We start from the raw sequence: 12,873 nt of genomic DNA on the forward strand, positions 1-12,873 counted from the left end.
AAATCAGAGGAATGCTTGTCAGTGCAAAGATCACTTGTGGAGCCTTTGTTCCATGTTTGAAGGGTTGGTCAGTGAGCTTGTTAAACAAATCAACAAAATGACCCATAACAAGTCACTTCATCCAGAAGTCCTAAAGAAATATTAAATAATTCCAGTTTCCAGAATTTAAAAGAATGGGCTGGTGTTTAGCTTCTCCCTTAAAGCTTCCCTCAGTAACAGAGCACCAGAAGTTAAATATTTATCGTGTGGCTCTATCTTGAATACCAAGTGCAGTTCTGGTCTCCTCATCTCAAAAAGTATGAAGTAGACCTGGAAGCAGTGTAGACTGGGGACACAAGTCATCAGGGACATGGGACAACCCCCACTGGAGGACCAACTAAGTGGACTAGGAGCCTTCAGCCTAGAGAAGAGAAAGCTGCAGAGAAGGGGGAGGGAAGAGCCTGTAATAGCATGGTGGTCTGGAGAAAATGACTGTGGAGCTAACTGCTCAGTGTCTTTTCCAACACAAGCAGTAGCAGGAGGTGGCAGATTCAGAACAAACAGGATGAGCTGCATCGTTTCTCCACAGCGAATTAAGTTTGAAACTCCCAGAAACAGGACAATGGCAGTGGTGAAGCTCTGCATGGTTTCAGAAAGTGAATGACCAGACAGATTTTCAGCATTGATATTCTCTATGAGTGATTAAGTACAAATGCACGGCCCCACCTAGTACATCCCAGCTGTGGAAATCAGTGGAGGGTAGAGGATTATTTAGAGGAATTAGCACTGTATGCTTGCTCCGTTACTATATTCCTATATTCTAGTTTGGCCCAGCTGAAACAAGATGCTGGGCTGAGTGGACTCTGGTCTGGAGAAGGACAGCCATTCTTCAGTTTTTATCTTTCAATCAAGCCTCTTTGTGTAGGGCTGTCTTACTGGGTTTCATCCAGATCAAGTCCCAGGATTGTCTTGACTATGTTGGCTTGAAAAGAGATGAATCTTGGAACTTAAAGACCTGTAAATTGAAGGAAAAATATTCTTGGCACCATGAACCGTTTTAGGATAAAAATTGCATTTTCATTGAAAACTGAGCTCTAACAAATGTACAGAAGGAATCCATGCTGTTATTTCACTTTACCTTTCAGATAAACACTGTCATCTTTATACTAGCAATGAAAGCATCATGCAGACGAAGGCAACGTTCATTTGAAAAAACTGGAGTCGTGTAAGTTTGGGTTCAAAAACCTGTAGGAAAAGTTCAGCCAGGATTAATAAAGGGACAGAATTACCTAAAAGTGAGTGTTGGAGTGGGAGATAAAAAAAGAGGAGAACAGTCAGCATTGGTAGAGGCGATTGGAGCTGCTTTGCCAGCATCTACTCCTGGGGCTCCCTTGAAGGCTCTGTAAGTCTCCACCATGGTGCTCTGCACCACCAACAAATGTAGGCAGAAGAAGGGAGGGGAGAGGGAAAGGTCTGGTCTCCGGATGGTATCATTACAGTCCTTCCAGATCGTTCATCGTGCTCCCTACTAAACTGTCACTTCACCTCTACCTGTGGCATGCCCAGGTAGACATAATTCTGTGTCTCCCCGTGCTCGCCCATGGCTCAGAAAGGTCCCCTCACAAATGCCTGGATTACGCCATGTCATGGCAGAGACCAGTTGAGGTTCCCTAGCTGAGGGCCAGCCTCTCCCCATCCTGCTCCTCGTGGGATGAGCAGAAAGCCTCGCAAGCTGCGACCTGCCGCCTTCCCAAGCTGCTGTGGCAGCCTGTTCCCATTAATGTCTGTTTTGCCCAAAGCTCAGAATTTACCTGTGAACTGAAATGTGATTAGCTAGTGGCAAAAGAGCCCTTTTTTTTTTTTTTTTTTTTTTCCAAATAGGTAGCTGTACAAGATTTCAAAAGGCTTCTAGCTATTTATTCAGTGTTGGCTGTTGGGTAATATTTTTAAGTTTCTTCTTTTAAATCTCCCTGAACAAATGGAGTATAATTGCTACTTAATGGCAGCTATTTTACTCATAATACAAAACTTTTGCCACTAGAATTGTGACCATCTTTTGGAAGTGTCTGTGGAAATAATGCTTTTAAGCAAACAAATATTCCCCTGAGTGCCCTCGATCCAAAACTTTGGGCTATAATGTTGAGAAGGAATGTGAGAGTGAACTCAACAAACAGAAATGAGATGGATATGGCCATTTACCAGCCAGATCTCTTCCTCAGAGTCAACAAGGCATGGGCTTAGCAAACAGCCTGGTTTGTTTGAAGAAAACCTTGGAAATGAACTTGAAAAGAAATCACCTTTTTTGTACCTGAATATGCTAAGTCATTGAGTAGTGCAATGAGAGATCTGGGAACTGGGAGCTGGTGAACACTGCTCTCATTTTCCCAAAGGGCCTTTCCAGTTGCCAAATCATTGGGCATGTGGCACGGCCCACGCAGAGAAGTTGGGCTGTTCTCTTGTGTCCTATCATGCTGTAAATACCCGTCTGTGTTTCCTTTACAGCTCTGTGCTGCGAACAGCATTTCTGCTCTTGCTGCTCATCAGTGCCACGTGGCTGCTGGGGCTGATGGCGGTGAACAGCGATGTCATGACATTTCACTATCTCTTTGCTGTTTTCAGCTGCCTGCAGGTAAGTTGGATGGCATCTTGTCCATGCAGACCTTGGTGAGCATGCTGCTGCACCCTGACCCACAAAAACCTGCTAAACATGAGCTAACTTAGGAATAGAGATGTCAAGTACAATTTTTGCTCTCTTTTCTCAAAGAGAGTGTTTATTTCACCAAGACCATAACTTTGAGTAATCGCATCTCTCACTTTTAGTCATTCTAAAGATAAGTGCTTTGCTATTGTAACCTGTAACAGATAAATAACAGTAGGCAATTATACCTCTATCTTTCTAGAGACAAAATCTTTGTTACTGTCTTCTGTGTGCTCATTGTTAACAGTTGTTCTGTTGCTACCACGAACAAGAGACTGTTTTATTTCACCCAGAGTAGATGACTCCAAGTTCAAGACTTTCACAAATTAAGTTACTGTTTAAGGAAATGAGACAAGCAATGATTTTTAAGTACAAGTCATTGCATTAAGGTTTTACTGGGTTGCCTGTCCTAATGTACACCCTTGTTGATTAAAGATGAAGAAAATAGTTATTTGTAGGAGACCTGGCATGGAAGTAGTCACAAAGTTTCATGTTGGTCACAATTTGAATGTGACCAAGGATGGCAGTAACTGTCATGGCAGTATTAAAACAGCTACTGCTAGCAGGACGCTCTTGTCAGCTGCAGCACAACAGCCACAAATTGCAGACAAAAAGAAAAAAAAGTCTGATGGGTCTCCTCTGGAGATGACTGTCCTTGCCCTGGAAGCACACCAGATAGGCCAGCCTGGAGCAAAGTTATTTTGCCACTGCAACTGGTGTGCTCTGAAATAAATACTCTCAGGCTGTAAAACCAGGCTTCCACAAGCCTGAAATAAAATAAAATTAAATATAAACCTGATGAGAGGGAGGAAAGTCAGCAGGTCTCCAAACTTGCCCAGAGAGGCACAGTGGTATGTGGCGTTTCACGTCATTGCCTTCTTTGAACTTGTATTTTTAAAGAGACATTTATGTGAATTTTATTAATGAATAATCCCAAAGTGCTAATGCCAGCTAAAATCGAATTTGATTGAATGTTCAGAAAGTGAGCTTGAAGTTTAAAGTTACTCTAAGTCAATTGCTTTGGCTGAAATCACGAAATGCAGGCATCTTGTGATGTTGGTACAGCTGCAACTTCATGAGTGATTGGCTTCTATATACTATATCTCCAACCAAAATTGATAACAATTTGGCAGCTGCATGAATTCCCTCAGAGCAAATACACCTGAAGGCATGCACATGCGTGCCCCCTGGCCCCAACAAGAGCTGTTAATGTGTGTTCCTGGCAACCAACAACTGCCCAGCCCTGGGGGTTTTGGTGATTTTTCCCACCAGGGGGTATTGCTGAACCAAGGAACATACGGGGCAAAAGTTGGGACCTCTGTCCCCAGTATCTCTCCACATCTCACAAAGCTTTCTAAAATTCTTTTTAACAACAGTGTTAAGGACACCTTCCCCATTTCCAGAGGTTTTAACTAAAGGCTATGATATTTTTTATGTGCTGCTATTGATTTTGTCTCATCATCGGTGCAAAAGCTCTAAAATCTTAGTGCAAGTACAGTCCTAAAAATCCCTGCAATGTCTTCCAGTGGGATGTTGAGGTCCCCACTGAATATTTTGAGAAGAAAGTTTCTTCCTAAATGACAAGGGACTGTGGCACCTACCTCAAACTCTGCTCTGTAAATCCTGGAGAAAACCATCATTGTATGTATTTTCCCAGGCCTTTTATGCACATTTGAACTTGGAGGCAAATTGTTAAGTCCTTGGAGATCAATCAATGCCATTTCAGTCAAAGACAGAAAATAGTTATTTCTATTGAAATCATGGCCCACAAACTAGAATTCAGGGGTTGTTTCAAAACATCTGTTCTCTGTTATCTGTATTTGCAGTTTGGTAGTAATGAATCATTTATATTTATTCTTTCTCTCTAAAATGATCCAGGGACTGTTCATTTTCTTCTTCCACTGCGTATTTAACAAAGAAGTTAGGAAGCACTTGAAGAACACTTTAACTGGGAAAAAACCTCTTCCAGACGATTCCACTGCAACAAGAGCTACATTATTAACTGTAAGGAAAAAACACTGGGGAAAACACATCCTCTTGATGGTAGAAGTTACCTAAAATAAAATTATAGGTGACTTGTCCGTAATTAAGTGAATTGTCTGATTGCTTTCAATGACTTGTACAAAGATTACTGATGGCCTCTTTCAAAAGTTTTCATTACTGTTTTAATTAAAACTTTTGAGAGAAAAGAATTCTTTTCCTCAGCATCAAAACGCAGTTGGTTCTTTCAAAACATTCGTGGGTAATGTTGGCTTTTGGTAGGATCGTTCACTGTTGCTTTGTGTCTTTTGTTTTTTCCTTCAGAGATCTCTGAACTGTAACAACACATATACAGAAGAGCCAAATATGTATCGCACAACTATTGGGGAATCCACTGTCTCCCTAGAAAGCACCGTCAGGTCAGCCAAGAGCCACAATAGCTACCTTGCTTATATTCTCAGGTAATCAGGTGGCAGGTGCATGGCTTTCAGGTGCTTGCCTTTCCCTTTTTTATTGCTCTTGTGGAAAACATAAATGTTGTGGTTCAAATGCTATTTGGTTTATGTCTTAACAGTTCTGTTTTATGTGACTGTCATTTTCTTTCATGCATTTTCTTTTGCATGCATCTTCGGTGGGGAGTTCCAGCAGTGCTGTGGTTAACATAACTACTATGTTAACTATATGGGCCGTGCTGCTTGCCTGTTAAAATTCAGACATGTCTCAAGGAGTGCAATTTAGCTTATTAACTTCAGGCTTTTTCAGAGTGTGATTCATGTGGCCAAAGGCAGACAGCTACATTAGGATAACCTACGCCTTGCTGTAAAAGTGACCACATTGACAGTCAAGCACAGGCTGGCTAGCATCCACTGCAGCTGTCTGCATTTGACTGGAAGAATCTCATCTGCATGTCAGCCTTGTTCTTAAGAACATCAAAGTGACCAAGAAAGTTGTCCTCTGTTTTTATTGTCAAAGGGATGAGGCTGCTCATAAGCTCAGTGGATCCTCAAGTCAAGCAAGGGCTGGTCAGACTGAAGCAGATTCCTCCATTTTTCACAGGAATCCGTCAAAATCCAATGGTAAGAATTATTTCTAAATGCTTTGATCCAGTTGTGCACCTTCTCCTTCTCAGCATTTTTTTCAAAGGCTTCTGTAATAGGAAGAATAGTTAGTATGACTTGGTGTGTCTCGTTCTCATTATGTTCTTGGCATAACGAGCTATGCAATGGCTGCCTTACTAGGGAATCCTGTAATGGAAATATCATGTATCTGTTTCTTGTGATGGTTCAGTTTTAATCTGACAGCTGTCACAGCTGTTGACAGTTTCTGGCGTCCCCTTTCTTTCTCACAAATTATGTGCTGTTGATCTTGATTTTTAATTGGAGATCTTTTAACGTTTGAGACCTTGAGGCAATGTCATCCTTTACTGCTACGTTTTGTACAAGAAAATGAGAAGTGTCTCTTTGTCTGATTTCCTTTCATTTGGGTCTTGACGTTAAATTTTGTTGCCTTGTAGCAGTTTTTTAAGTTTTTTAAGTGCATTTGCAGATTCTTAATATTTCTAGGTACCTTTGTTTGCCTGTGTGTTGATTGAGATCCTACGGAGTTACTGTTCTGCATATTGAATAGGGAAAAAAGTGTCCTCATTCTGTTCTGCACCTCCCATGCACATAAAAGGTCCTGCCCACTAACTGAGCTGAGTTGTGCTTACCATAATTACTTGGATGGATGCCGCAGTCCTTGTGAACTAGCCCTATGTACACTTAGAGATGTAAGAGCTTATACCTGGCATGGCCTGAACCAAATGCCTGCCTTTTCTTTCTCCTTGTGCATTTGTCAGATATATTTGTTCAACTCCTGTCCACACTTTTATCACTGTGTTTCCCCTTTCCACATTTGTAGAGCACGATTCAGACTCCGACAGTGAACTGTCCCTTGATGAACACAGCAGCTCTTATGCCTCCTCCCATTCATCAGACAGTGAGGAAGATGGACTCGATACAGAGAAAAAGTGGAACACATCTACTTCCAAAAATAATGAACGTGGCCCACTCCACAGCACACCCAAAGGTACTCCCAGTGCAAGGGGAGAGCAATGGGTTTATTCCCTTCTATAAAATAGCTTTAGAGTAGATGCAATAAATTTGTCAGACTACCATATGGCTGAGACAGTGTCTCTACCGCTGTGCTTTGCTTCTGCAGAGATCCTTGTTGTCTCCAGCTTAGAGACCTTTCTTCCTCCCAAAGGCTTGTTCACGGGGATGACTGAGCACAAGTAAAAGGATGCTTGTACAAATCTGCAACTTACGGTGCTCAGGCAAAGAGTGGGCTTTGCAGGCAAGTCCCCACAGCACTTGCAAATGGTGCTACCCAGCTAGCAAAGTGTCATGTGAAGGAAGAAAAAGAGGTGAAAGAAGCTGTTTGTTTTGAGGACAGAGGGAAGAAATACCTGACTCTCCTCATGTAATACAGGCACGTAGATTTAGTGGTGTCGGGTAGGTCCCGGACCTAAAGTGTTGGCCAGTTATTGGCCATTAATATCAATACTGTATGGCAGTGTGCAGGCATTTCTAGGCATAGTTCATCTTGTCCTAAAGGTAAGTCAGCTTTGCCTGACAAACTTCCAGGCTGTGTGCTGGTGCTGTGCACAGACACAGCACAAGGTGCCTTGGGTGCCCTCACCCTTCAGAAACCATCCTCCACAAGGAGCCGGTGGGATCGCCAGCCCTGGAGAACCGAGGTTTGCCTCACACTTCTCCATAATGGAGCTAGTGACCTCGCTCTGGAAAGGGTTTGGACACCCTGCCATCCTACCAGGTGTGTTTTGTGGGGGTTGCTGCATCCTAAGGGCAGTGCAGTTGTCCAGCACAGATCATCTGAAGAATTACTCTGGTTTGACACTCAACTCCTCCCCAGCCACAGGGAACAGGACTGTCTGGGCAGCAGTCGAGAAAACATATCTGAAGTGTTTTTCGAGCTAGTGTTTTTTTGCATTGCAGTTGATACCCTTCCCAATCATGTGAAACCCTATTGGCCCACAGAGTGTGTAACGGCCAGCGACGGTGAGGACCCCAGTGGGAAACAGAAACTCAAAGTCGAGACCAAGGTCAACGTAGAGCTTCACAGGGAAAACCAGGTGAACCACAGCAGTGAAGCGCCACAGGACAAGGAGAACGAAGGGCAGCAGAAGGAGAACAGACCTCTGTCCCAGCAGAATAACCAGCAGCCAGAGCAGAGGAAAGGTAGGGCAGCCAGCCTCGCCTCACAGCTAGACTGGGAGACTGGGGCGTCAATGAACATTCATTAGTTCATATGGTAGCTCTACTAGGGAAGAACATTTCCCAAATGGCTTCAACCAAATACACTATAGGAAGTTAGTAGGTAGTTGCTGAAGTCTAATCTTTTGTTTTTGAAATAAAGTGACAAACTAGAAGTCTGATTAAGAAATATAAAATGTCACTTCTTGGATGTGTTCAGCTTGATAAAGGAAATTACTGATATGTTTCAAAATTCTCATTATTCCCTCTTTTCTGTAACAGGCATCTTAAAAAATAAAGTCACCTACCCTCCCCCGCTGGTGGATAAGAATATGAAGAATCGACTGCGGGAAAAGCTATCGGATTACAATCAGACCACAATCTCATCCAGGACTACTTCCCTGGGGACAAATGATGGGGTCCGCTCTCCCTCGGACTCAGGAGTGACAGTAAAAAATGCTCGGAGGGAGCAGTCTCGAGACCAGCTCAATGGCATGGCCATGAATGTCCACGTGGGAACAGGACATGCTGACACCTCAGACTCAGAGTAAGTGCCACATTGGGGTGCCCTGGGCAGACCTCCTATGGCTCTGGTCTCTCCCTCTGCTTTCCAGCCCCAAACTCCCAAATGAGCAAGAGTCTCACCTGGTGACTGGACCAGAGTCCTGATGGCTTGTCTATACCATGTCCCCAGGGCATGGTGTTTCACTGATGTGAAGGCCAAACTAGGTATCAGGGCAAGGTGCTGTTACAGACACCTGTCACTGGTCACTGGGGCATGCTCTGAATTGGCAAGCTGATGTGTTACTGGGCCGCTGTGGACTAGAACAACCTAGGTCTGCCCCATCACCTTGCCACAGGACTTGCTGTGCTTGTGCCCCCTGGTCACAGCAAACTGTGCTCCCATGTCCACATGAATTATCTATCCCCTCTCTGCCTGGTGAGCTGCCGAGATCATTGCCCTCCCTGGCCCTTCTTGGGCCACATCATCTGAACAAGGATGGGCTTCTTCCACTCCATTGTGCTGCCAGCCATCTGGGATGGCTTAGCAGTGCCCGCATGGGGTCCTGAGAGCCATGCACGCCCTCAGGGGTGCTCTGTTCAGGGCTACCCCCTGCTCCTGCTTCTGTGCCCCCAGCCCCTCACCTTCATCCCTGTTGGACCATGGGAACATTTGGTTTCCCCTCTGTTTTTCACCTGTCCTCTCCTTTCGCAGCAGGAAGAGTGTTTGGGGCCATTAGGGACCTATCGTTAATGAGGTGCAGTTAATGTGGCCAATACCAGGCACCAAAAGAGGAGGGGAAGTAGAGTGTAAACATGGAGCAGCACTTCTTGATGCATGTCCAGTAAGACCAGCAAGAGCTGTTGTGGGTGTCTGGTAGCCAGCATGGAGGAAGGCAGGTGGGGGCAAGACCCCAATGAAGAGGACCCCTGAGGAAGCTCAGTGTTTTGGTGGGGAAAGGTGCTAGGCTGCAGGGAGCATGGGGTGGGTGTCCAGCTGGGCAGAGGGAAACCATTGCTAGGCAGGAGATCCAAAGGCTGTAGAGAAAGTACCACATCAAGCTACTGACCCTAAATTACCAAGTGCACGATTCCCACCCGCTGCATAGTGATCGGTGTGCATATTTGCCATTGTAAACTAAATCAAACATTAACAAAAGGCTGAGCAAGCCCTCAGCCAAAGGGTACTCTTGAAAACCTCATTACTCATCATAATTCTTGCAGTTAAAACGAGGACAACAGCCATATGTAAAGTCTGTGCACTTTTTATGCATATAGTCTCAGTTTTTATTAACACAAATAATAATCTCATTCTTTCTCCAAACTGAGACAAAATTTCTCACCCACCTTTAACTCTTGTCGTTGTCCCACGGTGCTTTAGACACCCATGTTGTCTGGGTGCACAGACCATTCCCAGCTCTCTATAAAAGTACATCTTTGGATTGCCGGGAACTGGCTGATGAAATATATCCTGGTTAGCCAGGAAACAGAGATGGCAGTAACGAGCAATAACTACTTGCTGCCACCAGGTAGTACAGTCATTACTGGAGAATAACTAGCCAACTTGTACTAAGCAACTGGTTTGTTGTAAACCAGTTCTTCTGTGTAATGTAAAACTCTCCTGTTGGACAGCAGATCTCATGAATCTGTCTGAAATACCAGGCTTCTAACAGCTTGTAAGATTGCGTGTGAACCTTGCATCTTCACCTAAGCATTAGCCAAATGCAAGCCCTCTGTAGAGCTTCCTCTGAAGAGTGCATCCCTTGTGTACTACCTGGAATTGTTTCTCCCAGCTGCTCTTCCCCTCCAGGGCAGCATCCCCCTGGCAAGCATTGGATTGGCAAGGCATGGTAACTTCACAGAGCATGAGCCCTTACTAAAAAGGATTAGGTGGTTTCGGGTGGAGTGGTTTGCCTGTGCCTGTCTAACCCTAAGCCTGCATGCTTACTTCTTCTCACTAACAGAGGCAGTAACGAAACTTCAATTTGAACCATCAGGAAACTCTGACCACTGCTGCACGGTTCTGGACTCCTCGCCACAGAGTCACTGCCTGCCTGCCTCGGACTTCATCAGAGAGGGCACATAGCGAGGAGGACAAGGTGGGCATTGATTCCCACATGGCTTCACGTTATGGCAGACTCCTGACCGCTCGCAGCGGAGACGCAGTGCCCAGGTGTGCCTGCGATAAGGCTGCTGTGTGGTACGCTCCGCACGGCATGAACCCATGCCAAAACGCATGGAAGTGGCCACAGGGACGCACTGTGAGGGACAGATACCTGCTCGCAGTGCAGACACTACTGCAGGGGTTGTTTATTATTGAGGAGAACCAAGGTAAAACACGATATTATCACAGTGGACCTACAGTAAGTCAATCCATCAGCCTTAAGACAAGCACCAGGAGACATCTCTTGTGGAGTTTTGTCCGGCTACAGCGTGAACCCATCGGCTTGCTGGGCTCTAGGGAGGAATATCCCAACAAGTGTCCTTTTGTTTCTATGCCAGCATCTCTATCCACCCCCCTTTGGACACATCATCTTAAGAAAAGAAAATCCTTTATATATATATAAAAAATGTAGATACTTTTATATATTTTGTATGGTGTTGCTAAAGAAAAAGTTCCTTTGTATATTTTACATTTATACTGATCTTCTTAATTTGATAATAGGAAATCAATTAAAAGAGGTTTTGATATTTTTTATATGAACATTGCACAATTTTACTTGAATTTGGCATTTGATAAGGTAACTGACGTTTGCATGGAAGCCACCTTAAGATGCAATGCAGTTTTCAGAGTAGTACAGTAAAGATTACATCAAAATCCATGACCATAATTTATAAGTTTTGTTAACAGATTTTGGAACACTTTAAGAACATGGTATGTTTTTTTCATAACCTCTTCTAAAACCCATGAAAAATGTTTTGTTTTTTCATTTCTTGGTGTTTTGACCTCTTCTCTCAAGTGCATTTAAATGTTCAGCAACTGAACTTCAGGACTAAAAATAAATCATATCTTCATCTAAGATTTCAACACAGTCCTTGTCAGGAAGAAGTCAAATCAATATTTCCTTCCCAAGAACAAGAAAACAAGTGGTGTCATTGTATGGTAGGTTTTGACTTTGGTCTGGCTCTGCAACAAACCAGCACTCGGCGTGTCCCAAAAAGAGGGCCTTCCTCCCGTGGGGCAAGTTCTGCCTCAGGCACAGTATTTTATTTTACTGTTAATTTCTTCCCTACTGGAGTCAGCACATTGCTAATCAAAGCAGAAATACAAATCTTTAAGGTTGTTCAGGTTTCACTGTCCAGCTCTTTGACAAAGTCCTGGCCTTCTTGATGTTTCAGAAAGCACGTGGAAGGCTTAAGGTTTCATGTTTCCCAGAAAATGTGTTGGTTTCACAAGTATAGGAAAATTGAGCGTGGCCTGTCACCTTCTTCACCCTCCTGCAGTGTTTACAAGAAAAGGAAAAATAAGATGTGAAAAAGTTTGCGTCTGTGGGACAGAGCTCTGCTGGCAGCTCCTTGTGGGAATACACGACTCAAAGGGTGGCAATGGTGTGGCTGTGCCCTGCTCTCTGCCGCCAAGGCTTTCAGGAGCTCCTTGTTCACTATAGCAGCCCTTTTGGGAAAATACTGTCTTTCATTTGTGTAACTGTGTGCGTGAAAGGGAAAAACCAGAAAATTAGGCTAAATAAAAGGCAGGAGTTGAGGAAAAGATGAAATAATATATACTGTAATCTTGGTTTCATTATATTCCTACGCATTTTCAAATGTATTGAGGAGGCCTTTGGAAGGAGAGAGGGAGGAAGGATTCTGTTCCTTTAAAAATTATGCAACATACTGTGTGACATTTTCTGACTGAAAAATATTTTGAATGTTTTAAGGGTCTGGCACTTGGCTGTGTGCTCAGGCATTGTGTATAACCCATGCTAGTTGTTTTTACATCTGTGTATGTATATTTTGTCCCAGTGAGATGTAGGTAGTTTTTATTTTGATCAGAATTGTTGCAGTAAATGAGGGTCAGTTGTATTAATGACAAAAAATTAAAACCTATTTTTATGACTTTTTAAAAGCTTTATGGCAGATTAGACACTGGAGGTTGTTTTTTTTTAACAAATGTATATTTATTAATGTGCAGAACACTGGAATTGCAGCACAGATGAAAGGAGAATTTACAATAAATTAAGAAATTTTTTTTTGAACTTGTATTCTTCCTCTGGTGGCTTATTTTAACTGCAGTACAGATGCTGAGGGTACCCATCGCTCTCGCTGAGGAAGCAGAGGCTGTAAGGCATCAGCCACCAGTGCTGCTCCCTGCGGGATGCTGCCAGCCCTGTGTGGTGTCTTGGGGTGGGGGGGAGGGGGGGAGTTGCTCACTCTAAGTGGATGGATACAGACACAAACACAAACACTCTCTCTTTGCGCCCCTTCCCTGCCCCCGGCCCAGTGCCCTTTGCTGGCAGAGGG

At 43.9% G+C, this 12,873-nt stretch overlaps 1 protein-coding gene across 5 annotated transcripts in view; it reads left to right on the top strand.

Moving 5' to 3' along the window:
* CELSR1 (cadherin EGF LAG seven-pass G-type receptor 1) overlaps nucleotides 1-12,608 on the top strand; it is a 177,011-nt gene extending 164,403 nt beyond the window's left edge. For 2 of the 5 annotated variants that reach the window (XM_074827725.1, XM_074827726.1), the window contains exons 27-35: nucleotides 1,125-1,204; nucleotides 2,482-2,608; nucleotides 4,556-4,681; nucleotides 4,982-5,118; nucleotides 5,630-5,733; nucleotides 6,557-6,724; nucleotides 7,654-7,896; nucleotides 8,194-8,458; nucleotides 10,377-12,608. In XM_074827725.1, coding sequence (XP_074683826.1) covers nucleotides 1,125-1,204; nucleotides 2,482-2,608; nucleotides 4,556-4,681; nucleotides 4,982-5,118; nucleotides 5,630-5,733; nucleotides 6,557-6,724; nucleotides 7,654-7,896; nucleotides 8,194-8,458; nucleotides 10,377-10,401 — 1,275 coding nt within the window. In that variant the 3' untranslated portion in view covers nucleotides 10,402-12,608. Of the gene's footprint in view, nucleotides 1-1,124; nucleotides 1,205-2,481; nucleotides 2,609-4,555; nucleotides 4,682-4,981; nucleotides 5,119-5,629; nucleotides 5,734-6,556; nucleotides 6,725-7,653; nucleotides 7,897-8,193; nucleotides 8,463-10,376 lie in introns of those variants that run through there. The other 3 variants (XM_074827728.1, XM_074827727.1, XM_074827729.1) reach the window with 3 other exon arrangements.
* Nucleotides 12,609-12,873: the final 265 nt, after the last annotated feature.

Source organism: Strix aluco, chromosome 5, assembly GCF_031877795.1.
Source record: "Strix aluco isolate bStrAlu1 chromosome 5, bStrAlu1.hap1, whole genome shotgun sequence".
Classification (NCBI taxonomy): Eukaryota; Metazoa; Chordata; class Aves; order Strigiformes; family Strigidae; genus Strix; species Strix aluco.